The 27,953-nt window shown below is 38.2% G+C and overlaps 1 protein-coding gene across 1 annotated transcript in view; it reads right to left on the bottom strand.

Annotated features, from left to right (window-relative positions):
- Positions 1–368: 368 nt before the first annotated feature.
- The window catches only part of pde11a (phosphodiesterase 11A), a 48,350-nt gene continuing 20,765 nt past the window's right edge, over positions 369–27,953 (bottom strand). The window contains exons 8-20 of the mRNA XM_004081931.4: positions 27,696–27,763; positions 27,523–27,615; positions 26,629–26,679; positions 22,555–22,701; positions 22,338–22,445; positions 20,141–20,250; positions 19,292–19,382; positions 14,427–14,527; positions 14,182–14,259; positions 14,025–14,088; positions 13,832–13,906; positions 11,876–11,959; positions 369–5,088 (exon numbers count right to left, since the gene is read on the bottom strand). Of these exons, the coding sequence (XP_004081979.1) occupies positions 4,858–5,088; positions 11,876–11,959; positions 13,832–13,906; positions 14,025–14,088; positions 14,182–14,259; positions 14,427–14,527; positions 19,292–19,382; positions 20,141–20,250; positions 22,338–22,445; positions 22,555–22,701; positions 26,629–26,679; positions 27,523–27,615; positions 27,696–27,763 (1,301 nt within the window). The 3' untranslated portion in view covers positions 369–4,857. The remainder of the gene's footprint in view (positions 5,089–11,875; positions 11,960–13,831; positions 13,907–14,024; positions 14,089–14,181; positions 14,260–14,426; positions 14,528–19,291; positions 19,383–20,140; positions 20,251–22,337; positions 22,446–22,554; positions 22,702–26,628; positions 26,680–27,522; positions 27,616–27,695; positions 27,764–27,953) is intronic.

Raw genomic sequence — 27,953 nt, forward strand, 5'->3', positions numbered from 1 at the left:
TGTTAAGGTTTATTTACTTAAGTTAACTGGAAATTACAATATAAAGTTTAATTTTCTTAATCACAGCTTATTTTTTTAGATGTTTACTAGTTTGGTAAATATACACGTCATCAGAAAACGGGGATATTAAATCAATATTGGTGCGTCAACAAAACAAAATGAGGTTGAGTAATAATCCAAATAAACTTTGTCCTTCGGGTTTTTTTGTTGTTGTTACTGTCTAAGCAGACTTATGTGGAACAAGGCAAGCTTTCAAGAATTTTAAGTGAAGTGGATTAAATATTTCCTGTGAATCCAACGGATAAAAATGCAATTTCTAATGTTTCCATCCCTGCTGGCCAAACCAAATGTCACAGTGGAGCTTAATGTCAGAGTAAATCAGAGCGCACACAGCAGCACATATTTTTTATTTAAATTCAAACAGAAACATTGCACATCTGCCTTTTCATGCCTTAGCTTTCCTTCAGATAAGTCTGAACAAACCCGAACTAGGAGAAGGAGAAAGAAATGCAAGAAACAGGTTACAATGCAAAAAATAAGGGGGGAAAAAGAGTAAATACTGGCCACACGTGAATACCCGATAGAAAAATAGAATAGCAATATTTATACATAACTTACTTAACATGATGCAAGAAATTTTAAGTCATGCATGTCTGATAAGATAAAGTGTGCGCTGATGAAAATATGAGGTATTTGTTGGCTCACTTGTTTGCTACATCCTTAGCAAATTGTTTCATACGGTTTACAACATGCAAAGAAAAAAAAAAGACTTTTTCCAGATTGAGATTTTCCATCTAAAATACAGTAGAGCATAGATCCATGCCACAATGTGCACAGTCACATTTGAACTCCAGTTAACAAAGCTACAACACAACTCATAAGGCATACCCCAGCCCAGGAAACAAACTTCCAATAACATTTATAATAAGAGCAATGATAATATCAAAATAAAAGCTTTGTCATTAAATGGGCACTTCTGTCCTGCAGGTTCCAGTCGTCTGATAACAGACGACTGGATATTCAGATTGAAACATTTGTGCCGCAACAGTCAGATTAAAGTACGTTTATTCCACTAAAAGTAAAGATTTTTCCTTTAAAAAAAACTGCCTTTCACTTTCTAAAATCAAAAACAAACAAAAAACTTTTAAATTTAAAGAAGTAGTGTGGGGGAAAAAAAATATGTTTTTAAACTGTCTTATCTGGCCCAATGTCTACATCAGGGAAACTGTAATTTATCTTTATCTATGAATAACAAATCACTTCTGTTTTTGCTTTCAAGCAGAGGCTAAATTAGGGTAATTTTGGTGCCAAATTGGTTTGATGCATATTTTCATTCACAGTTATCAAGGGGTTAAATGCATATGCCCGATTTATCATTCATAAACATGCACAGGAAAAAAGAAATTCCACACCAATTCTGACCCGACAGAGGAAATTGCAGGAAATGCATCAAGGAAGCAGCCATGTGCATAACTTTAAAACAGTACACAGTCTATTTGACACAAACAGTCATGAAAATATGCAAATCCTATAGATCACTTTTAAGGTTATAAGCTGTGTAATGAGGAGGTAATAAAGATAAAGAGATAGTAAAGGAACAGAGCTTAGGATAAAGATGATTTTGCTGGTGTGTTTGGGATTCTTGTCTTGTTGTGAATTTCAGCAGGGCTTTTATTGTTGGAAAAAATGAAAGCGCATTTAACTCTGAAATACATCAGAGGAGCTCTTTAGGATCTGGGGATCCTTCATGACATATTTGAAAGGAACAGCTAATGATCTCCTAATTAGCAGATGAGGGACCTCTTCCTAATCCCAACTTTTGGTGCTCCCTCCCATCATCACGGTGTCAGTTTTTAAAGCAATCTCTGAGGAAGTATACTTTCACTAACTGCAGTGAATACTCAGTAGCATTTTGTGGCTTCGGGTCCAGTCAGCTTTACTAGTAAATAAACCCCAAGCTTTGCTACTCGTGAAAGTTTTAAAGTCCATTGGCCAATTAACACTAAAGTTAGTTTGTTGATGACATGGATAGGGATGGGGTTTAATATCCTTTAAAAATTAAAGGCAAAGACAGTTACTGTAAACAGAAATTCTTCACCAGTTCAATGATCTCTGGTCAGAAAGTGCAATATATAGGGTTCACATATGAAGATTATTTCGGTTTTTAAGCATGAATGTGGTGTCTTTACAAACAGGTGTTTCAGGTATATTTCCATTTTAACCTTGTTGGAAAGAATGACATTGAATAAATTAACATAAAATTACGGTCTAAGGATAACATGAAGGCACATAGTGGGTAGAATGAAGATAGCCTCAACTGAAAAAAAAAAAAGTTTTCTTGGATTTAAAAGGTGGACTCCAAATTCTTTAAAACTGTCATGTGACAAATAATGCTAATCATAACTCATTGCTGATATAAAAAACTGAGATATCCACAGTTTTGTTTTTGTGCAGGTTTGCAAACGTGCTGATGTTTTGATTGCTTGTGAAGCACTTGGCTATCAAACTGAGCTGTGAGATGCTAAACTTTAGTTTGAAGGATTGTGATGCAGCTTGGTGTTGCTGATCTGAGGTTCCAGTTACATCATTTTAAGAAGAATTGGATCAATTTTAACGAAAAAATTGAGCCAAACAAAAAATTCCGCCTAAAAAAAGGTTGTACTTAATATTTAATAATAATAATGATAATAATAATAATAATGATAATTATAATGATAATAATAATGGATTGGATTTTTCTTCGCTTTTCCAGACGCTCAAAGCACTTACAATGTGTATCCATGGTGATGGTAAGCTACTGATGTAGCCACAGGTGCCTTGGGGCAGACTGACAGATGACACTTGTTTCATCTTAATTCTGTTTCTGTGAACCAAAACAAGTGTCATTTGAGCTCATAAAAGCGCTGTGTTCCTCACTCCCAATAGATGTGAGCAACACTTTCAACAACTGTGTCTTTACCAGTCTCCATCATTTTTTACTCTTTTTTATCAAATAATACAGATCGGGGCAAATAATATCATATGGAGAAAGTCAAACCAAGCTGTCAGTAAACAAAATACTCAAAGGCGCTACCATGAAGGTAAATTAAATTTGTATTCTGAGTGCTATTATAGAATGTTTTTTGTAGCCGAGTTTTGTACTTTTGTAAAAGGATTGATGTTGTGACTCCTCCCACATGCTTTTTTGCATCCATTGTAGGCACACACTACTGCAGGTTGCATCACCCATCTGTTTAACCAGTCAGAATTAGACCCTGAATTCACAGCAGGGTTCAAACCATTGACCATTAAAAAAAAGGTATCAGAGCTAGAAGTTAGTTTGACAAATATAATTACTGAGTAATAACTGCTTATTTCTCAATTGAAGTCTATGGGATTTTGGCTTCCTGGAGCCATCGGGTAACCTGTTGACAGAACAAAGAGTAGAAATGTGTATCCCTCTGGACCACGCCATGTTTGTTCCTCAAGAGAGACTTTGGTATGTTCCAGTGTGCTGACGTTAAGCTAGTTCTCTGTATAACCTATACTTTTGAATTTAACCCTTCATTAAACAAAGTTCCATCTTCTCCTGTATAAAAGACAGTGGCGCAACAGGGTAGAAGAAAAAATTCATACATTTTAAAATCTCTACATTCCACCTGATGCTGACTTTTTGATGGTTTAAGAAAAGGTGCTTGTATGTGTAGAGCCGTTATTGAGAACTAGATAAATTATTTAAATCCGTTTTCCTTTTCAAAGCCAACAAATTAAAGACATGGATGGCAAAAGGGCTGGTTTTCTTTTCAAATATCCCCTTTTAAACCTTTAGAAAGTATAAGATAATGTGATAATTATTTAACACCCACTTTATGAGGTTTTATTTAAATCCTGATCTCAGATGAAAATTTGCTTCTTTTAGCTTCAAAATAACTTAAACTAGTAGGCCAAAAATCAGAAGGAACATCTAACTGCTGCTTGTGAAACTAAACCTGCAGTTTAGTTTTAGGATTTTAAATCAGTGTAGCTGAGGACTTGCCTGTAGAAATGAATATGATATAAGAAGAACTTTCTGAAGGCACATTGTGTGTGAAAACTGAGGCCCTGTATTTAAAAAAAAAAGCAGGGCAATATATATTTATAAGTATTTTTAAGTAATATTTTGGCTATCAAGGGGTAAAGACTAAACTACAGTCACTGGTTTTAAAAATTATGGCATAAACACAGTATGAATCAACATCGATACCATACTGCCCAACAACCTCAGAGAAGAGGCCATGCATTTTTTTAAGGACTCTAAAACAAGGCACAGGAAGGGAGGGAGCGGAGAATTCAAATTGCAATGCGAGCACCATCACAGACACTGCTGTTCCAGCACCTCCATCTCTGCAGCTCCACCACCACACAACATTCCAATCAAATGCATACACCTAATTTTCTTTTCAACAGCACTTGTAAATATACCCAGTAGCCTATTTACAGATTTACAAAAAAAAAAATCTGTTAACCCCCTGATCAAAATACAAGCAACAAGTCACTAGGTCCCAATCCAACTTCAGTGGACATGAAAGTTGTGCTTGGTCTTTTCCGAAAAGTATCTTGCCAACGCTGGGTTGACACATTGGGTTTCAAACATGGTGCCAATCGTTTAATCGCTCTCAAAATCCTGCCAAACAAACGCAGATCTGTCACCTTTCAGTAAAGGGAAACTGAAAGGATCAGAATAACCTCCAAGACAGCGCCACACGCAAATAAAGCTCATCTCATGTAGCAAAAAGCGAAGAGGAGCAGAGCCGGGGACCTCTGCATGCACTGCACTGCCTCTGCTGCAGATTGCATTGGGGAGAAAAAAGGCTTGGGGCATTAGCGCGTCAGCAGAAGCTAACTGGCTGTCTCCTGTGAGCCATCAGTGTTGCCACTGCAGCAGGGTGTGCTGCCCGTTTTGGCCACAGTGCAGCCACTGGTTTCTGTGCTTTCACCACTGCAGGTGCTGGGGGGGTCGGAAATGCCTACTCCAGATTGTCTCTTCTTGTTCAGTTCCTCCCATTTGGACCTGTTAGCTCGGATCCTATCAAACATGGGCTGAAGTTTGGGATTCAACTTGACCAGGGTCTGAGGAGAGAAAGAGAATTATAAAAATTAGGGCAAACATAAGAAGCAAAGTCGTTTTAAAACTTGTTTTTTGAGTATATCTGCTCCTTCAAACACTAACGTTTAATGAATTTTGTTTATATTATAGCTTGAACTTTTTATTTTACATCAACTACAGCCTGTAAGATTCACCCTGATTTAAAATCATGCTAATGGCAATAATATATAAGGCTAGAGACTGAACCTGGAACCAAACAATGAACAAGGATTCCTTCTGTTGAAAGAATTTCTCATTTTTTAAAGACCCATTTCAACGAAGATAATGGTTTTTACATTTTTAACATGTTCTTGGGGCAATTTTCTCATGATGGAGGACTTTTATAAAGAAAATTAATCTTAAAGTTGCCTTTCTGAATATTCCTTAATTCAAATTGTTGTGAATCAGGAGCAGATCCAAACATACCATTGTAGAAAGCTTCTAAGTGTGATGTACGAGTTATTAGTTATAAGTACAAGTCACTGCTTTATTTTGATGGATCCTATTGTAAACAACTAAATTCATGTACGTCCTTGTTTTTTTGTCTGAGCTGGCATCTGGCTCAAAACTGTACGACTGGATAGCTCTAATTCTGCTTGCCATTTTTATTGTACGGGTGGTGCTAGATTTATTGAGGACTGTAAGCTGGCTACAGAAACTATGTCCCAGAAAATTACAGAAGTTTTTTTTTTTATTTTGGCTAAAAACTGCACCATCATAATGCTTTTACAGCATATCAAAAGATGATTAGAGTGGGACTTTAAATATAAAGAACAATAAAATAAGAGGATTGATTCTTCTTTTAAATAAATTACAAACAATAACAAGCATTATTAATCAAGAAAAATACATGAAGAGTGTTAATTAAATCTAGAGCTTAAAACAGGTCATGTGCATCCATTTTTATTCTTGACTTAATTTTCTGACACCATGTTTGCCGCTGTGGTTATCGCTACTTATCTGTCTTGGGCAGGAGGCAGCATGAACAAAGTTAGTAAAAGATGGAACAAACTATTTTAGAGAGACCCCGCCTAGATTTTCCGCCAAACTTTGGAAAGGAAGAGGCAGACAGAAGTGTGTTGTCCAAACGCCAATCCACGGACAAGAACCTCCATGTTGACGCTCCTTCAGAAGGAGACTCTTGGGGTAAATTTTAATTGGAGTTTGGCCCACCCTGGGGTCCGTTTTATTTGAAAGATGTGAAAGTTCCCCTCAACTGTGATGAGAAAATAGCCAGGTCTCGCTTGTGTTCAAATAAAGCATTTGTGTTAACCAATAACTGTAAAAGAGAAGGATACCAGGTGTGGTCATGTGATCCATAGGTTTATACTGAGCCACTTTGAATAAAGATTTTGTTTTTTTGATTGTTGGCAATATAGGTGCATGACCTTTACACTAAACATAACATGTAATAGTCGCCAAAGAAATGTTGCTTATTGTGAGCACAGACAAGCTACCTAAAGAGAAAAAGAGCACAGTTTAGGGGACATAAGCACCATGCAAATGTAAAGCACAAAAAAAGCCTACAGAAAAAAATCCAAAGAAATATGTACAGCGATAGTAAATGTCTTTTTAAAGTAAAAATGGGAAGATGTGACCCATCCATCAATCCATCCATCCTCAGATCCTGCTGTACCTCCTTGGGGTCATGGAGCTGCTGGAACTAACCCAGCTACTGTTGGGCAAAGGCGGGGTTCACCCTGAACAGGTCACCAGTCTGTAGCAGGACCACACACTCACTTTTGGATTGTGGGAAGAAAAGCCTGGAGAAAATTCACACATGCTCTGGGACAACATGCAAACTCTACACAGAAAGGTCCCAACTGAGATCAGAAATAGGGAATTTTCTATGCTAAGCACTACATCACTAAGAAGCACACATGTGGTCAGATTTGCTTTTTTTTTCATCTTGGTTGGTAATTTTTTTTTTTTTTTTTTAGAAAAACTGCCTCAAGCTTCATACACAATGACCTCAACAACGTGCATTCAAGTGACCTCTTTCAAAGAAAATCTATGTTAACACGAGTAAATGCGTGTTTCAGGCTTCTGCGTTAAAACTCTTGCATTCATGTGTAGCTGCACAAGTTTCTACAACAGTTTTCAGGCTCTATGCACTAAATGCGTGTCCATTGTGGGTTAAAAGCCAGTACCAGTAGAACTGGGACCAGATTTGGTAGTGGAGTATGGATGTTGTCCCTTTTACTTCTCAGGAGTGACAACCATTAGAAAATCGATCATGGAGGAGAAATGAATACTTGTGGTTTGTGCCTGGCCAGAATAATACATCACTAAGTCTTCCATATATCAGAACAGAGCTGTGAAAGAAAACGCTTGGAGCAAGATTCGCAAGATTTTCACCACTTAGACATTTCACACCCAGCCTCTTCCATATGTAAGTGGTGGAAAATGCGATAGTATTGAGTAACAACAGTCCAGTGTGAACAGCTAAACATGTGTTCAAGAATGTGCTTCTAGGACGATTGTGAACGTGTGTCACATCCCCGCTGTGAACTTATCATCAGAGTGAGCAGCTAGGATTAATCTGATTAATCTCTCAAAAGTGCAGTATAAAATATATGTGTTAAAAATGCCACGCCCCCCAAGATGACCATGCCTGAACTTGCCTCCTGCACGCTCACCAAATGTTTGTTCCTACAAGCAATTCACTCTAATCAAAAACAGCTTATTACTTTCTGTTTTTTGTTTTTTATAAAGTGAATAGTGTTGCCTAGCTGAGAAATGCAGCAATTGTTGCATACAAACGACTCACATTGTTCTGAAATAGCATTACACCACTTATGCAAAGCAAAGGAAACTATATAAAAGGAGCGTCTCATTACAATAACATTAACAGAACGTGACTGCAAAGCCACCATAAATGGCTGCTTCTCAAAGATTAGATGCACATGAGGAACTGCGACTGTAGCTGCCTTTGTCATTTTTCTACATTGAAATAAGTGGCAGTGTTCTCAAACCTGTCACCCTCAGTTTGACAAATCACCTAAGACACAAGAGGATTATGTTTCTTTCTGTCTTTTGAGAAAGTTGTGTAATTAGTTATCCTTTTTCATATGGAAATATGACGTTTGGATTTGTGAAGAAGTTACATAAACTTTTTGTTTTTAATTTTACCCACATTTATGTGGGTTTTGTGAGAACTACGTGACTGAATAACAAACACTTGCTAAAGGGACTGAGGACTGATTTATACATAAACAGCTTAAGAAACAGTCATATTCAAAATATTTATTAGATTTGAAATTAAATTGCATCAATTCTTTTATTGAGAGGATTGAATACTTTGGTTTGGTTTTTGGTCATGTTCTCTTTGCTGTTGTTTATTATACAATTACCGGTATGAAGCTCATTGAGACGACTATTCTTGTAATATTGGGCTATATAAAAAAACTGAATTGAATTGTTTTCATTCTGTCAGTCACACCAGGTTTAGGTTGCAAATCATCCACAGCTGTCTATTAATTATCCTCAATGTATTTTAGTGTCTGGTTTTCAGTTTGACAGTGTCAGGTTCTCTGCTCTGCTTTGTCACCCTTTTTGTTGCTCCCATGGTTTCAGGCATGTTCTGGTTAAGTTTGTCACTAAGCCTATATATATACATACATACACACACACACACACAGTCAGGACCATAAATATTTGGACAGAGACACATTTTTTCTAATTTAGTTTCTGTACATTACAACAGTGAATATTAAGCAAAACAACTCAAATGCCATTGAAGTGCAGACTTTCAGCTTTTATTCCATGGGTTGAACAAAAAGATTACATAAAAATGTGAAAAACTAAAGCATTTTTTAAACACAGTCCCTTCATTTAATGGGCTAAATTTTGTGTCAAACCTTAAATTCGACAGATTGAAGTAATACATTAAAACACACGGAAAAAAACAACAAAAAAAAGAGAAACTCCTAAAGATTTGTCTGTAACTGTAGCAGAAAAAGAATTTAACTATAATGGACAATTGCCCTGGGATGCACTGGTGAACTGGTCAGGGTGGATCCCTTACCGTAGATGGGATGAACTCCATCAACTCCCATGACTCTGCACTGGTCTATGGGGCTATGATCAGATAGATGGATGGATGGAGTTTGCAATGCTAGGACATGGATCTTGTCGTAACCCTTGTGCTATCGTAGGCACTTTAACGCTGGGAGTTGGGTCATCTAGACCCACGAGACAGTGCTCTGAACCTTTTTCCTTCAATGATTTGTGATCTTCACTGGTGTCCATGGATTACATGAAATCTTTCCACCTTTATCCACCTTTGTCATGGTAGGAATAACACGTCAAAGTAAGAGTGGGTCATCTAAGATAGCACAAGGGTTAAAGAGGAAAGTGTGTGATGCTGCAAGGCAAAGACCCTATCACACATTAAAAAAAATTTGTTAAAAAAAAGTTCAAACTAAATAGCAGTTCTGACGCAAAGTTTCAAAGTGTAGACGTCCTCTGTGAAGGAGTTTAGAGATTACGTTAGAAAATCTGCCACCATCGTAGTGTTAGAGCTGTTCTGTACACAGTAATGCACTTAGGTGAAACTAATGTGCAGCGACAGGAAGATTTTGCTAATATGTAATGACAATTAAGTTCAGCAATATTTTCTTCTTCGGTTTTATGGCGGTTCGCAAGCAAATTTAAGGTGCATGTAGTCCGGCTTCTTGTTTGGAGTGTGGATCAAGAGTCTAATTCTTACATATTTATTTATATTATGATTCCATCTTGTTTCTTTCTTTTTCTCTATTTTCTTCCCTTTTTCCCCATCATAATTTCTCCTTCTCAAACTTTTCTAACCATCTTTGCTTTCCTCAAAAATGAAACAATAAATATATAACCACACTCATTCCTCAAAAATTCATGTTCCATTTTATTTTCATCTTTTTATGTTCGTTCTTGAGTATTTGTTCAGTGTGCTTCCTGCACTTTAACAATACATGTTCTTTGGTCTCACCTTTACTACAAAATTCATATTTTCAATCGATATGTTTTTCTAGGACAAAGCTTGTTACTCAGATGAGTGATACCAAACCTGGGGTAAAAAATACGTTTCAGCATTATTTATTTGGTCTCCTCTGTTTTGAGCTGTCTTCCTGTCACGATCACTTCAGGTTCATCATCATCCACAGCTGTTTCCATTTCTGTTGATTGTCCTTGGCATATATAATTCTCTGGTTTATTAGTTCTTTAAAGTCAGGTCTTCAGCTTTGTTACCTTTTTTTGTTGAGCCCTCAGTTCCTGTTTTGGTGATTGTTAAGTTTATTTAACAAATGTTACCAGTCACTAAGTCTGGCCTCATGCATTTTGCTAAAAGTGGCACCAAAAAGCAAAAGGTTAATAATAATATGCTGAATGAATGACCAAATCTAGCATTTTTATTTCTTTTTTCCCTTAGTTCTCTGAAGCCTCCTGTTTAAGATCTGTTCATTCATCTTGGAAACCTGAGTTCTTAGCGTTAAAAAAAAAAACACATCTGAACATACAGGTGTTTAATTTCTGTCACTGCATGCATGCTAAACATTTGTTTTTTAAATAGGACACCGAACTGAGCAGTTTTCTTTTTTCCCTTATGTAAGAGAAGACCTTTCTCTGCAGTCCACACCCTCAGTAGGACATTGAAGCTGCTGTCCTCAGTCGACAGATTCAGAGGAGACTGTCATACAGTGTGGCACAAAGATGAAAAAGTTACATAATGGGGGATTAATATTCCACAAAGTAGCGAGCCACCATTGGGGTAAGGAGATCAGTGAGATCAAGAACCAGATCTCTTCTGCCCACGGACAAAATCCCTGCCGCCTCTGTGCTCTGGTTCCCCATTGTCAGTTTAATTGGCAGCAGAATGATCGTGAGCTTCATTTCTTTGTTCTCCAAACATGTGGCAGCATGCAGACTTACCCCCACGCAGACGACACACACTCTAAGCTTTGATGCTTTCCCGTCTACGCAACGAACGGTGGAGAAACTCGCAAAGATTGCTCTGACTTTTTGACACTGATCAAGGGAAAATTCAGAGGCGTTCTACCCCTTATGAATGAGAGTGATGTGTTGTTGTGTAGTTAACAGCATAAAAGCATCGAAAATCACCCAGCGCCGTGAGAATGAATGATATTATTTACTCCTTATCTCCTTGCCGTCTGCGCATCATGAATTACCGCCAACATAGCTTGTGTCTTAACAGATCTCGGCTCAGTATGTCAGCTTCCTTCTTCCTCCCACACATTTGCAGTGGAGGGGGGTAGGTGAATCTCTGCCCCCGTCATTCAGAAAAACAGGAATGCAGATTTATATATTTGCAAGGACGCATCATATTTCCCTCAAAGTTTACTAATATGTTTTACTCCAATCTTAATATTGGAGAATGTTTGAAAAAAAAAAGATTTTTAGTGAGCAGCCAAGAGGAAGAAATTTCACTGCAGTGTTCAGAGAAGTCCAGAGTTCACTCTCACTGTGAGGATTGAAACTGACTTACATCACAGCTCTATTCACACATTTCTCGCTCTTGAATCTGCGACTCTCCAAAGAGCAGGATGCAACCTTGAAGCTGTTCCAGAGCTTTCAAATAAAAAAGATTTTTCCTTTTTACAGAGAAATCTGTGGCCTTAAAAGAAAGCTGAATAGTTGTCTGCGACAGTTCCCCCTGCTGCCGTCAGCAGGAGGACAATAACCGAGGAAGGACAGAACCTACTGATGTCAAAGGCGGACGTTTGATGAGCGTGACACAATAAAAAGCTGCAGAGCGTTGAATCTTCAGAATGTTACCTCGTACAAAGGTGCACAGATTCCATCAATCCACTCCAGCTGAAGTCCAGGCAGCTCGTCCTTCCTGTTTCGGTCAAAGATGGCCTGAATGGCAAAAGACAGGGCTTGATCATACTATGTTGCTGTTAGTACTTTGTTTTAACCTTTAAATTATATTCGGGTCAAAATGGACCCGTTTCCAAGTGTGAAAATGGGTCATTTTTGACTCAAACACAATATTAGGGTTAAAGCCCCACTCCAATTATCTTATGATCTATTGAAAAAGTGTTTCCAGTCCTCTTTTAATCATCCAGTTTTTAGCCAAAATAAAAAAAACTGTCGTTTTCTAAAGATTTCCTTTTTTTTTTTTTTTTTAAACTTGTTCTGTCCAACAGCTGAGCAAACAGATTAGAGCTGAAGGCTTTTTGTGTTGGACAGGTTTTACTATCACAAAAAGAGGTTATATAGCTTCAAGAAACTAGAGTGTAGATTTGTATAAACCCCTTTTTGTCGTTTTATTTTTTATTTATTTGTTACATTTAGTGTGTGTGGGGAGGGAGAGGGGAAGAATGTGAGGGGAGGGTGGAAGAGAGTAAAAGGAAGAAAGGTGAAAAGGTGGGGGATACAAGCACTGATTTGAATAAGTTATTATTTTAAGCTGTAACAATTATACCAGATCTGCTGGAAAGACGAATGTTACATCAAAGGTGAAAATCTGACACTAAGATGAGCGAAAAAAATCTGTCCATCAATACACTGTGGGTAAGGAGGAGGGATGAAGCAGACAGGGAGCAGTGAGATTTCCCTCTGAGTTCTGAGCAGAACTACTGGCTCAGAGTAAGCCTGTCCTCACTTCCCATTATCCCTTTCTTTACATTCTCTCCCGCTAGTTTACAGTCCCTCACCTTAACATAGCATAACCAGTGCAAGAAAAATGCCGAGCAATCTCGGAGCTATCCAGTCATACAGTTCTGCACCAGATATCTGCTCATACGAAGAAGACGATGACCCACATGGATCTATTTGTCTACAAGTGCAAACATCAGAATGGAGTGGAGCGGGGAGCTTGTGGCCCACCGACTGTACAATTTGTGTCAAGGCTACATTTTTTTTGTCCACTCCGGATTCATAACGATTTGAATAAAGAAATACCGGTACTCACTAATGCCATTTTAATCATGATTATTTTGACACATATGTCCTCCATCATCAGAAAAATGCTACAAGAACATGTCAAAAACACCCCAAAAATGCATGTTTTATTGGAGTGGGTCTTTAAGAACTGTCTCCTAGGTCTCAAATCAACACTTCATTTCATTATCCGTTCACCTTCATTTTTCTGCAGCCCGCACCTTACAAGCTGCATGAGGCTGCGCTTCAGAGATAGTTTCCATGCTACAACTCAGACGTTAATATTTCATTTCCAACACCCTCATGCAGCGCGCTAAAGGTTTGACACAAGCAGCAGACCTGAGGCTACTGAATTAGTTATTTCAGAGGGGAGGCAAGGTGGCCTGGCTTGATTACTCGACAGTCATTAATTGCATGTGGAAGCTGGTGGATTTCTTCTTTTTTTTTCTTTTCAAGAACCTGCAGCCCAGATCCGACTCTGAAACTTCCCCATCACATAGAAAGCAATCCTCTGGTAGCAGAAGTGAAAATATTTCTGAAATTTTTTTCTAAGAAAAGGACTTTTAGAACAATTTTTACCAAAATATGACTAAAAAAGAGAGGCGTGTCAGCATTCTGTCAAAGAGCAGATGAATGAATGTAGTGCAGCATGGAGGCAGTGGAGCGGTCAAGCTGACCACACACTTTTCTCTCACTGTGAAAAAAAAAGCTCTCGTGTCTCCAAAAAGTGAGCACGCTTTGGCTGAAAGGAGGAAATGTATATTAAGTTGAGTGTCATCGATGCACTGAGGGCAAAGAGGTGAAAGGAATACTGCAAAAAGCACAAAAGCAGAGCAATTCACTCACAGAGGGCGTGAGCTTCAGCTCCAGCCTCTCTCTGTCGCCCTGCTCGAAGAATTCGCTCGTCACCAACTCTGCAACCTGAGGAGAAACAAACCTTGTATCAATTAGAGGAAAAGAAGGGATTAAAATAGCCTAAAACAGTCTGCATATAGATCTAGATGACTGGTTTAGTAATGCATCTTCACATATTTGTCACCTTGCGTGATATATCCCAGGGCTTTGTGACGGCACCAAGATCACACGCTGTCATCATCATGGATCTGAGGAGAAGACATGCTCATCTCACACCTTTTATCATTTTTTTACCATGCAGTTCAAATCCTGTTTAGGCCCTTGGTCAGGAATTACATTACCTGCACATGTCCCTATGAGCTTTCACATTCCAGTTGTACTCTCCTTTGCTGACCAAGTCAAAGAACATGTTTCTATTCCTGAATGGAAGCAAGAAATGTTTGCATTCAGCTGTATTGCACAATATCCACAAGGGGGTGGTGTTACCTAAAAGAAACCCGTCAACTCTTTAATAGGCAAGCTCAGTTGCTCTCTGTGAAAATGTGCCAGTTCATTGTGAATAGTTGCAGTTTGGAGGAAGACATACTCGAAGTAAAGCGTGAGGTCTGTGGCCAGGATGGACAGCTTCAGCAGCTGCATCAGGTCGCTGTACTCCGTGGACGAGAGGTTGGAGAAGATGTTGTGACCCTGTGGAGACAAACACAAAAAAGCACGATGAACAATGTGGAGCTTTTCCAGTAACACAAAAATACATAAAGGTTTCATGGGTTATTTTGTATATTTAGCTGGTTGTAGCACCAGCTTTGTTGTTTTTAGTAGAAAATATGAGTTTCTAGACTTGAAAAGTTTACAAGATGTTATTGCAGAAATGAAAAATAAACTCAAGTCTTTTAAGTTCTAGAAATATCTGGGATTGAGTTGAGTCACACCAAAGCTCCAACTCTGAGAGATTTTAGACGTCCTTTTCAGATATGAACTAATTGGTGTAAACAGCGCGTGAAATCTAAGACATCTTGCCTTTGGAAATTCTACTCTCTTCTAATTTGCCTATCTGGACCGCGCAGCAGAAGCTTGATCCTCTGTCCCAAAGCTCCGGAGAAGCATTGGCTGAGCCAACCATCTCCTGCTGCTTGAGTCAAAGGAAATCTGTTGTTGCTCCAACAGCCGCAGACACAAAACCAGATCTGGTTTTAGTCTGCAAACTCACAGCTGACTCAACATAGCAGGATAAAACAAGTGTGAAGAAAATAATTAGCTAATTTATGCTTTATACTGTTTCAGATTAAAACTAGAAACTGGAGACTTTTCTGTTGACAGCTGAGGTGAAGTTAGCATCTTGAAATGGAAAAAGAAATATAAGGCTCTGCACTCACCAGTTTAAAGTTTGGTTCACAGTGAAGTAGGAATGACACCGACCCTATATTTGTTTTTCAAAATTTAACAAAAAGTGTCTCGCTTTGAAAGGTTGGTTTAAAACAAACATAAATTATGACATATAACTGTAATATCCTCTGGAATAAATCATGGGAACATGTAGTTTAGTAGAAACATTTTATACTTTTTTTTCCATGTCGTTTTGTCTTTGTTTTGTTTTTTGATCCATACATTTTGAGTTTATCTCTACACATTGAATTTTAAATAAAAATGTTTGAGCTACATTTTTGTGGTTTTTGAAGTAATAAAAAACACATTTACCACTCAGAATTGATTTTTTTGAAAAGTTTCAGGTTTATTGTGGAATTATTGTGTAACATAATAATGGGTTATTGTTTTTATTTGAAATATATAAAATTTAAAAATTATCTGTACAAATATCTGTCAAAAAAAGATGTGGTTGTTCTAAAAGGTTGGATATTAAGAATTACCACAATAACAGTTTTAAAGATAAAACAGCTAATTGTAAATTAGAAAACTACAAAGAGTTAAACCAGTGTGTTTTCCCTTTTGAGATGCTTGTTGTCTCTTTGTTACATAGGAACTGGATTATTCTACATTTTTTATGGTCAAAGAAATAACAATAATAACAGGGGAAAAAAGTGGAAATAATGACAGAAAATCTTAAATATTTTTGTTTCAATTCATTAAAACCTTTTATGAATGTTACACTGCTTCACAGTGAAACTTAGCAATACTACACAAGAGCTAAGCTGCAAGCGGTCTGTGAGACATTAAAAAATGAACATATAAAGATGACTTTTTTGTATTAACATGCTATGTGAGTTGTAAGCTGCTCATTTCTTACTGTATCCCTGCTTATAGGGGTAGTGACACAGAAGTGCCAATCGTTTGAAAAGTGATCATGAATTGCAATTTGTGCACGGCATACCAAGTTGTTCATATCTCGGAATAGAACTACGACAGAAAAAGCCTGGAGCAAGATTAACGTGATTTACACCGCTTCGACATTTTGAACCAATCCTCGTCCAACTGTAGGGACATGTGCAAGTATTGGGTAGCGACAGTCCAGTGTCATAGCATGTCCAGTAATCTGCACTCAGCGCGTCCTTGAATGTATGTGACGTACTCGGTGTGAGCGTAGATTAGGAACAACTATTTCCATTCTATCATAAAATAAAATTCTCTTTGAGGTTACATTAGTGAGCTAAAGTCCACATATTTTTCTCTTTTCCCGATCACACACATCAGAAAGTGTCTCTCAGGAATCTTTACAATGAAACTAATTGGATCTGTGCAGGAGAGCAGCTTCCCTGCAGCTCTTACTAAGTAAGCAACATATCTCACTTCATCATTAAAGCAGCCTCTTGCATCAGCATGTATTGGACATTCATTCAGCGCTGGGGGGCTGTCCTCCTCAGATTGGTTTTGGAATAAGCAAGCTCCATAAACCAGATAACCTCAGTTGCAAAGAGAGAATCTAGTAAACTGTGCCAACAGGCTTGAAGTGTCTGTCGTCACCTCATGGGTGCCCATAAAAAATTAACGACACAACGTCAGAAACACAAAGAGCGTCCTTCATTCTGTCATAACTGGAGCAGATGGAAGAGGGAGGGTGAGAAAGACGAGAAGAAAAGGAGAGATGCAGAGGAAGTGAGTGATGTCTAAAAGTTTACACTTCCATTTATGGCTCGTGCATGCCGGCTGACTGGATCTTCAGCTCCCATTAGCCGCACTGTTCATTTGTATGCTAATTAACGAAGGACCACAGCAGTTTAGGCCAAGAATCAACAGACAGCAGTATGATGTTCCGAGCAAACATTTGTCAGCGTATTGTGCTGTCAGCACCGTGATAATGAAGCCTCTGCTCAGCTCCGTCTCAGCTGCTCCCTCTGAACGCCTCCAATTACAACTTCACAAAACCCAGTCACCTGGCAAAATGTCTCTCTCAACCAATTATCACCAAATCTATCATCTCTGTAATTACATTGATTTGAGGGGCAGCATGAACCATTTGTTTACTTGCCAGTATGAGCACACCCTAAAGAAAACCATGGCTGCTTCCAGGCACGACAAGTGCAAACGTCTTTTTTCTGAGGATTAGAACAGTGGGATAATATTTCACTCACAGCAAAACACAAACTTTCTCCTTAAATAGGCTTTAAGAAGGCATTTCTGCCTCCTACATAATAGGCGAAAGTTGTTTGGCTCACAAATCGTTGTGTGAGTGCAGGACAAGGTTTTTTATTTGTTTTTTTAGCTCCACTTAAAGATGAATTTATGTTGTGATTTTGGCCTGCTGCAATGGTAATCATACAAAGGGGACCAGAATGTAACTGCCTCTTAGTTGCTCTCTATTTTTCCTTAGTTTCATATCTGTGTACTCAAGCAGAAAGAACAAAGCATCAGTGTCAGGTACTATTGCCTCTCAGATATGTTTCCTGCTCTGTCATACTCTTATTATGGTTTTTATTTTCGTTTGAAAAATATTTTACTTTTCAGTTAATTAAAGAAAAGTCAGCATTTATCCAGTTGAAAGTTTCTGATCCTTCTAATATTTAGGATTACATGTAATGGTTGCTTTAAAAAAAACTGTCTGACACTTGGTTTCATGGTTTATGAAATTTATAAAAAGCAGGGAAATTTTGGTTTTATCAAAATAATGAAGTAAAAAAAAAGACTGATTAATTAGATCTAAGTAGAACAGAAATTATATGTTTGTTTATGTTGTTTGGTTAGTCGCCATTGCTACATGTGTTTTTGATTGTGGATTTTTCTATCTCTTGCCAATCAAAGTGCCTCCCCTTTGGCTTTACTTGACTGTGATAGCTCATATTTAACTGGTGACATACATTTGTGATTAAAAAAAGAAAGAAGCAAATAGACTATAAATCTTAGCTGGAATAATGCTAAATAAATATTGTTCAATTTTGGCTAAAACTAACACTGTGGATAATTGGTGGGATCGAAACGTCAAATTTATTAATTTCCATTTTAGTTTGAAATATTTTCTTCTAATTTCAAACTAACAAAAACAAGGTTGAGAGGGATTTGGTTTAAGGCAACCTTCAGAAGTCTGATTGTTTAATTTATTTTAGGTTTATTTAAGATTTGTTATTTATTATTAAAGTTTCACTAACATAAATGCAAAGTGTTATGACTCACACAAGGAAATTGAGGAACCTTGTTAACATTTAAAGACCCACTCCAATAAAAATTTAGTTTTTAGTGTTTTTAACATGTTCTAGAGGCATTTTTCTCATGATGGAGGACACATATAAAGAAAATTAAACTTAAAACAGCATTTTTGAAGAAAAAAAAGAACACTTTAAATACATCAAAAGATGATCGGAGAGGAACTCTAAAGGCAGTTCGGGAATCCTGTCAAAAAACATCATAACTATATAAAAATATGGTTGGAAGTTTTCTGATTGGCTGCTACTACTTACTTCTGAACTCAGCATGTGCCTTTTCATTCTACTCCTAACTTTTTTTCCCTGAGTTAACTGTCTACGTGGCAACATCAACATACCACTTCCAAAATTGGACTTAGTTTGTGTTCCGATTGTTTTTCCACTGCAACGGTAATGTGTCTATTTTCAGAGCAGACATCTCATCATGTTGTGATGTGTAATTAAAACCAACTGCATTCCAGTTGAGTTGGCTAATTCTTGCTATTGTACATTCATGTAAGAATTCTCAAATTACTTTAACAAAAAAAGGACTTTAACCTGTGGTTCTCCTACCTGAATGTTCACATTATCTGTTTGCAAAGCAGAACTATTGTTATTGTTGTCTGCAGCAAAATGCTACCAAACGCAACAGTTTAGCAACGCCTTAAGTTCAGTATTTTTCCGCAAAGCTTTTCTATTGTTTTCTCCTTTTGGCTGTAGGATGCAGTTTCAAACATACAGATGGGACGAGAATTAAAGCCTCGTTTGCAAATTGTGTTTGCGATCACATGGCCATGTTCTGCACAACAGCAGCATGCGGTGGTAAGTGTTAGCAGAAGGGGAATGGTAACTGCATTGCAGCAGATATGAGAACGAAGCAAACCTCGCTCTGCAGGATCATAACGGCGTGGTTGAAGTGGTGGTGCTCCAGTGTAGCAGAGGTCCCATAAAGAAGAGCAAGTGCTGAACCCGTCCTGCAACACACACACATACCAAAACAAAAACAAAAAAGTTCTTACTGGCAACAAAAACGGAAGAATAATAAAGACTCATAACATGCTGAGAAACAAAAGCAGCTAGAAGTGTGGAGTAATTCCCTCACCAATTCACTCAGCTCTCTGTTTCCAACTTACGGATGGATCACTACTAAAAGCTGCTGGAGGCTCAAAAGCTGCAGCTGAACTTTAAATGTCAAGCACAGATTATGATTACTATCTCACTCTCTAACATGTATTAAAAGTACTTTATGTAAAGGAAAAGATTTTAGAGCTTACTCAAGACAAACAAACAAAAAAGATGGTGACTGGGTTAAAATTTGGCTTAATTATTGGGAAAAATACCAAATTAATAAAAAATAAATGTGTGAACCTGCAGTTGGAAACTGGCAAACTCTTGGTTGTTGTGGCATTGTTGCAGTTTAATGAGCTGACGGGTGAATTTTTGAAAAAAATAAAAAGGGGGATTTGACATCTTGTCATTAAAGATGACATTTTTCAATGTGTGCTTAATTCAATCTCACTGTCAGTTTCTGTTTATCATGATAACCACACTAAGTGACAGACATGTGATTTCACCTCAATTTGACCTGGTATATTAACGGTTTAAGTTGTAATTTTATAAATCTTCAAAAACTTCCATTTTCGCCGGGCTGGGCTAAAATTGCCGGCTGATGAAAACACTTTGTCTGCATGGGGTGAACTTTGTCGTGATGGGAAGGGGCAGGTGCACTCACTTGGCTTGAAAAGCATTGTTGGTGCCCCTGTGGTCTAAGTCGTGGCACACACAACCCACGATGAGAGCTAAGATCTCCAGATCTGTCAGCACCTCCTGGAAACCTGCTGTCTGAGGGGCAGAAGAGGACAGTCAAAACAGGAAAAAACAGAAATACGTGTTGTGACAAAGATACAACAATTAAGTTAACTAAGGACAACTGTGAAAAAACAAACTCTAAAGGCAGAATCATCTGAAAAAAATGATAAAGGACAGTAAAATGCCAGTGGGACTGCAGTCACGCAGCCACACACACCCAGATTTATGGCTCGGATGACTGGGTTCCAGAGACCATGCTGAGTGAGTCACTAAGGGTCACTGTGAGGATAGCAGCAAAGATAGCAAAACCCTCTGCTCATCCATTAAAACCCCTGGCAGAAGGACGGAGAGACCTAGAAGAGCTCACAACCCATCATTCCATTTTCATCTGCCAATAATAATCAGTTTAACAGAGAAGCTGATACACGGTTCACATAGGATCCGGTTTGCATGCATGGGTGTGAAAATGCATTGCTCCGAGGACCCATTAAGTAACAGAACCATGTCAAGTAATTCCTCCAGGATGTCTGAGGAAACAGAGAACCGGCTGCCTGCAAAGTTAATAAGAAAGTAAGACAGGATTTGATCCTAAGAACTGAAATGTGATACCGAACCATAATGATAACGTTAACACCCCAAAGCACAGATCATTCATTCATTCAGCAGTTGAATGCTGAATAAATGAGCTCAGAACTGCCCAGTCTCCCGCTGCAACCTGACACTCCTCACTTTTACTCGATCCCAGTTACATGGGAGAAACACTAAAGTGTGATTAGAATTTGAGAGACAGGAGCTTATTATAGCACTGGTTAAACTAATCAGTCCAAAACAATAAGTATCAAGTTATAACAATAAAACTGGCAGTACATTATTCAATTTTTGCAATTATTAGATCTTTTAAACATAAAATTACCTGGATTTATTCCCACATTGTAATATAAGACACTATGAAGGACCGCACTAACTCTGTCATGTTATAATGAAAGTGGATTTTTAAGGTCTGTTTTTTTTTTACGTCATTCGGATTTTTGTGTAAACTAAATTTCATTATTTAAATTTAGCATGAAGTCTTTTTTTTTTTTCTCTGAAAGAACCATTCCAATGAAAATTATGTTTTCAGTGTTTTAAACATGTTCTTGTGGCATTTTTCTGATAATGGACATATATTGAGAAGATTAAGCTCAAAACTGTATTTCTTATTCAGGTTTAGGTGAATCAGGATCAGATGCAAGAGCCGAAGATTAAGATTAAGAAACCGTCAATAATAAGCAATGCAAATATAACAAACACAATATTTTTATTAAAATCTTAAGGCCCCTCAGATTATTTGCTCCGCCCCCCTGTATTAGGAATGCCAGCCCAACTGGTCTGTCAACATCCTGGCCATGGCCAAAATTTGTGCTGTTTCTATCGTATGACAAATTTAAAAAATTTAAGGAAATTATTATTTTAGGAGAACTCATGTTTTAAGAAAATAGTTTAAACAGATCTTACTAAATTCTTAGAGAATATGAAGACATTTAAATATGTTTTGTTCCTATTGTGTTCTAAGGTTCAGTATGTGGATAAATTTGATCCCTTATTGCGCTTGAATTCCATATTAGATGTGCATATTTATCTTTTAAGAATTTCTACACATTTATTTTTATTTATTCGGTACTGCTTTATGTCAGTAGTAGCACCTTAGCTAAAAAAAATAACTTTTTAACATTAATGACAATAATGAAACAGTTTAAAATATTTATTGTTTATCCTTTCATTTGTAATGGTCTTCTACTCTGCTGTTCTCATTTTCCACCCTTCCAAACTCTCTTGCCCTCCCTGTATATAAAATGTTTTAGCTCCGTCACTGACACATCATGTATTGAACCGAAACAAAACCAATACCCAAAAGTCAAGTTTTGAACTCAATCGTGGAGAAGGTAAAACGTTGCATCCCTAATATCTGCACAGATTTAAAATATATAAATAAATGTATGGCTCAGAAGTTAAAAAATAATTGTTTTATCAATCTGTTTGGGAGAAAAGGATTCTTACTGCTAATAAACCGAGAGCAAAAGTCAAAAGCCATGTGTTGCATGCTCAGTGAATTGCTCCTCCACACTTTGCTGCACTTTTACCGTTAGCATGGCGAACATGCACTGGCAAACGTTGAAGGCGTGTCTCCAGTTGTGATAGAGCACCATTCTGTAGTTTTTCCTGACAGTCAGCAGCCATCTGCACAGTGTCTGCAGGGGAAGATGAGCAGACATGGGTCAGCTGTCTCAAAAAAAGGACACACGCCATCGTTCAGGGAAAACTCAATCAAGTATTTAAAAGGAAGGAGAGCTGTCTCACTTCGTAGTCGATCTTGAATTTCTGCACCATTCCCAGCTCCATGAACATTCTCAGCGCCGCCGTTATCATGGCGTCGACGTCCAGGGAGAAATCATCAAAGGAGAGCTTGTCGATGCCCAGCTCACAGACCAGGGGGATGTTAGCAGCCTGTTTCATCATGGCCAGAGAAATTAGAGGAAAGGGACGACAGAAGAGGGGGCAATGGAGAGGATTAAGGAAGCCGTGCCAATTTTGGATGATACAAGAAAATATGCTAATTAAGACTCTGAGGCCTCATTTGGAGAATTTGGAGATTAATGAGGAAGCTTTACAGGAGGATTTCGCACTTGTTTACTTTGAGAGCTCACTGACAAATCTAATAAAGCAACAGTGATCAGCTGCTTCTGTCAATGTTGTTTGAGCAAAAACGAGATTCCAGTGAGCAATAATCATATAGAGGCATGTCCTCTCTCTCTAATGAGTCCAATGGCTTCCTGAGGTTCTGTATTCATGTCAGCATTCATAAAAATGAGCATTTCAAGCTTTCTAAACAGCCTTTTATTCCTGCAGAGAGCTCTGAAACAGCTGAGCTGCAGCTGCCACAGCCAAGTGGTTGCCTATCGGGTCAGCAGGTATCCTCCTCCCCATAATTCATAGCCCCAGGAGACAAAATGTCAGCCAGGTTTGTCTGGCACTGCCATTCGCACTTCCAGGCAAGTGTGCTCAATAAGGCTACGTATGTAGAGCAGTTATGAAAGAAAGTGGGTGGGGAGAGGAAGAAGAGCACAACGCTGAATGAGGGAGCTGAAAGATCACACGGATACACCAGAGAGCAGGATTCCTACTATGCTGCAAAGGCCTCGGGGGGAAAATCCTGCACATAAAAGTGCAGGGGAAAAATAGGTCAAATTCATTTTTTCAGAAATGTCATTCCAATTAAAAATGTAGATATTTGGGGTGTTTCTCTTGTTTATAAATAATGCATTAAAAAAGATTTGTCATTGATAGAAGTAATCCATTTCATCAGTTTGTTTTCAGTGGGGAGTTGTTGGCCCATATTTAGGCTTGCTTTGCTCTTTTGCTCTCTTCAAAAAGATGTCTAGAAGACAGACTGCCACAAATCCCCCCTGCTGATGTAACACTTGTAATTTCCATTAAAGCTAACAATACACTTAGAAATTTTAGGGGAGTCTGTCAAAATAATCCAGTTAAACAATTGTCTTAATTGTAGTTTCACAGCCAAAATCACAAAACACAAAGATTAATTATAATATGTGGTAATGCAATCATCTATTAACCTGATAATTACTAATCCATGTGAAAATGCTACAAAGACCTTTTTCTATTTCATGAACTAACACCAGCATTGCTTTAAACCCTTCCTTAAGACTTTTTAGAGCTTCTATCCTTCCTTTTTTATCACTGACACGAAGAACAACAGGTGTTTTTACATGCTTAAGATGAGAATCTTTGAAAGTAGGTCGGAAAATTTCATTTCTTGACCTCAAAAAATCTGCAATCCTTTGTTTTCTGTCAGCTAAAAACAGGACCTAATGTACCATTTCTGAAAAGAAATAAGCGCCTCTGTAAATGCACCTTGAGATTTGTCTGCAACAATGTAACATGAAGGTTTGTCATGAGACAAAAATAAATATCTGGGTTTGTTTGTATACACAGTTAAGAAATACATTAGACAAAGCAAATGGGGAACAAAAACATGCAGCCAAAGAACTTCAACCTCCTGCACAAAAACAGCTGAAGTGGGTCTGAACATCAATTTACAAGTCGGTCCTATCCATCACACCTCTGTCAAAGATCATAATCATCACTTTGCTTGTTTAAAAGAGGGTTAGACACCTCAATAGTACCAAAAAAGTGGGAGGGTTTTTGCAATGTAAAAAGTGTCAATAAGTGTAAGAAAAAGCTACAAACGTGAAAATATCTTGACAAGCCTTAAGTTTCTTTTAAGTGTTCATTGTGTGGGGTCACGTGTCATATGACGGAGGGGAGGGGGAAGGGTGAAGGGTGGGTTGGCTTTTAAGTGTAATATTGTGTTTAGTTTTTTGTTTTGTTTTAAATGTTAAAGAGTTTCGAGTTGCGCAAAGCATGAGAAGCGATTTTTTATAATTGATTTGATTTGAATTGATTTGACACCTCACAGTCTTTTATTGTACACCTGACCTTCCTATACCGTAGTTTAATCAATCGAGTGTGGGAAACGATCCTATTAAAACTATACGTGGTTGAATTTCAAGGTAATAATGGGATCCTCAGCTGTTTCTGCCTAATGTGTGGCATTATAAAAATATTGCAAAGTGCAAAACTTCATGAAATCCCAGCTGGGTTCTTTCTGTGGAGTTCCTATGTTCTGCTTGTGCATGCATGGGCTTTTCTCAATCCAAAAGTAAGCAGCTAGTCAACTAATGACTCTAAATTGGTGTATGATTGTTTGCCTCTGTGTGGCCCTGTAATAGACGAGCAAAACTTCCAGGGTCTACCTTGTCTACCCACCTTCACCATCCAGTGGCTGGGATTAGTTTCAGCAACCAGTGACAGCAAAAGGGAATAAACGGGTTTAAAAAATGGATGGATGTCTTTGTTTAAGCCTTGGTCAAATGCATGAGGGGTTGACCCATGTGGGTGTGGCAGGTTTTTGGGTTGTCCAAAAGTTGTATACAGGAGTGGCTGCATCTCAAGGGGAGCGCAGGTGTGTCTTGGAGTTCCCTTGAGGCTCAGCCACCTGAAGGGACATCATGACATTGGAATGTACCATTGTCTTGTGTGTAGTAAGTGTATAGAGAAGTATTTACAAGGATAACGTTACACACACTTATGATGCTGTTGTACAGTGTTCTTGCAGCACACTCTAGTCGGGGTGTGCAGGTGAAACACACGTGCTAGTATGATGCTCGTCAGACACAAACTACACTCTGATTTTATAATTTCCTCATTTCTAATAGCCAGGCTGCACGCAAGAAGCACACACATATCATGTGGATGGCACTAAAACACCCCTTGTGCAGTATGCAGGGTTTGAGTGGGCTGAACAAATGAAAAACCCGCATGCGTCTCCCCTACTTTCCCCGTATGTGTTGTTTAGGTGATTGGTATGACATGTCACCCGCAGCCTGCCTGTGGAAAAAAACTTGTATGAGCATTTTCGCTCTAAGGGATTAACCGAGCGGTCTACAACATCGATATTTCCTGTGGGCCACCACCGTGCCCCGTACAGGTTTTCCTATTTTTTGCCTGCAGACAGCCCATATCCACCCTTGAGGGCAGTTGTGACTACGGCCTTTGGGATTTGCATCGTTCTTTAAGCTTAGGCAAAGTTAAGCAAAGACTTGTTCTATGACTGAGTCTGTGTGGTGTCTCTGGGCTTCACCTGCAGACCCATTTTGATTGTTCCATTCGTTTTTCCCACACTGTCAGAATCAATCCATCCACACCACTGCCCCCACCCAGCCATCTATTTGTCTGCCTGACTGTGAGCCATTTAGCTCCTGGAGCAGATTTTTTCAAATCACCTTTCAGATCTGCCTTGGGTCAACCCTCCTCTTCAACTGGATTGCTGAAGCCGTTTAACAACAACTGGCCTTAGAGGGGTTCTTTTTCAATTTCCATGCGGGAACCTCCCAAATGGATAAATAAAGTTGTCTATCTTTTCTCTCCCTCCCAGCCACCTTCAGGATTGTTCACAATGTGCTGCTTCTGATTAGAGTTCCCCGGTCAAGCAAAAACAATTTCTGATTTGCCCACTTTTTTGACATTTAAAAAGGTCAACACTTCTTAAATTCTACTTTTTTTAATGCTTGTTAAACTTTGATAAGTAGCAGGAAAGCTTTTACATCGTTAGGGAAATCAGTTAATGGCGAATAAATGGTTTGATAATAGTCATAAATATGAACAAAATGTTCAAACAAGAAGTGTCGGCTACATTTTCATCCGTTCTTCACAGTTTTTGTCCATCAATTTGTCACTGAGAGGACAAGTAAACAAATGCTGTTTAAGTTAAAAGTTTAAAACTTTTACAAACCAAAAAGTGAAGCTCCCACATCAAGGAAAAAAAGCTAACATGATGGAGGAGACGACTACCTTAAATTTGTCAACTTCAGTCTTGGAGCACGTTGCATGGTAGGACAAAACCTGCAAAATAAATAGATAGATAAATAAATGAAAATAGACCAAAACCTGCAAAATAAATAGATAAATAAATGAAAATAGACCGAATTATAAATGAAAAGTCACTCAGTTATCATCTTTATGACTCTGAAATGATAGATTGGAAAGTGCTCTAGGATGGGTTTGGGTATGGTTTAGTCTGAGCAGCAAAGTCAACATTCCCGCCACCACCTTGTTGTTCCCAGTCCCTGGGAGAAAAGCCTTGCAGAGTCTTGCAGTTGCTTATTTGATCACAAACGCTCATGTTTATTCAGTGCTGCCAGACACAGAGCATGAGCACATTATTTCATTCTGCTCCTCTCTGTTCACTCCTGCCTCTGTTGTGAAACACTTGTGCTAACTGCTATAATGCCCCCCAAAGCTCCCCATTGTAATCTAAGGACACACTGTAAAGGCTGACTAGTGCTGAATGGCTACATACTGTGGGGCAGATGAGGGATTGCTTTTCACTGGCTCTCATTAATTTAAAATAAAACCTTTGTGAGAAGGTTATCTGCAAAGAAAGATCAGCATTTTTCTCATGTCTAAAAAAAGAAGTCAAGAAGAAAGACCCGGGGGGACTTAAAGGAAGTGTAATGTTTTCCATGTTGGGTTCTGCGAAACATGCGTCCCCCCTTGAGCATGCGTCAAATATATGTTCCAGTGTTTAAAGGAAACTTATGAAAGACATGAATCAAAAGGATGGGATAGGTTTCTGAGTGCGGATCTAACATAATAATATTACAGGGGTGATGAAAAGAAGATTTCCAGTCAGAGATGGTTTGCTGTTATGCTGATATTAAAGCAAATCTTTAGAGGAGTTCTCACATCCAAAGCCACAGACTGCTTGGCCCAGGACTTCTTCACCTGGTCGTACATAATGGTGTTGTTGATTCCCAGCCCACAAAATATCACAAATGCCTTTAAAAAAAAAGCATAGATGGAATCAAAACCTCTTCTTCCAAAGCTATGCCAGAATACTTTTGGAGGAAAGGCACTACCTCAAACAGACGCTGATCTGCATCATCAAACGGTTTCCCATCCAGCCTGTTGAGCACCTGAGCGACACCTGTTACACAAAAACAGTTCACACACAAATATGTGCTGTCAGCTCAATAATACACTTTGATCAAGCTAAAAAAAAAAGTACTTTTTGATTAAAGAATGCCTTTTTTGACTGAAATGAAACACATTTAAGTCACTAGGACAAACAGATAAAACGTAATGAGGAAATGTAGTTAACATTACAAAAAAAATAT

This window comes from Oryzias latipes, chromosome 21 (genome assembly GCF_002234675.1).
Source record: "Oryzias latipes chromosome 21, ASM223467v1".
Lineage (NCBI taxonomy): Eukaryota > Metazoa > Chordata > Actinopteri > Beloniformes > Adrianichthyidae > Oryzias > Oryzias latipes.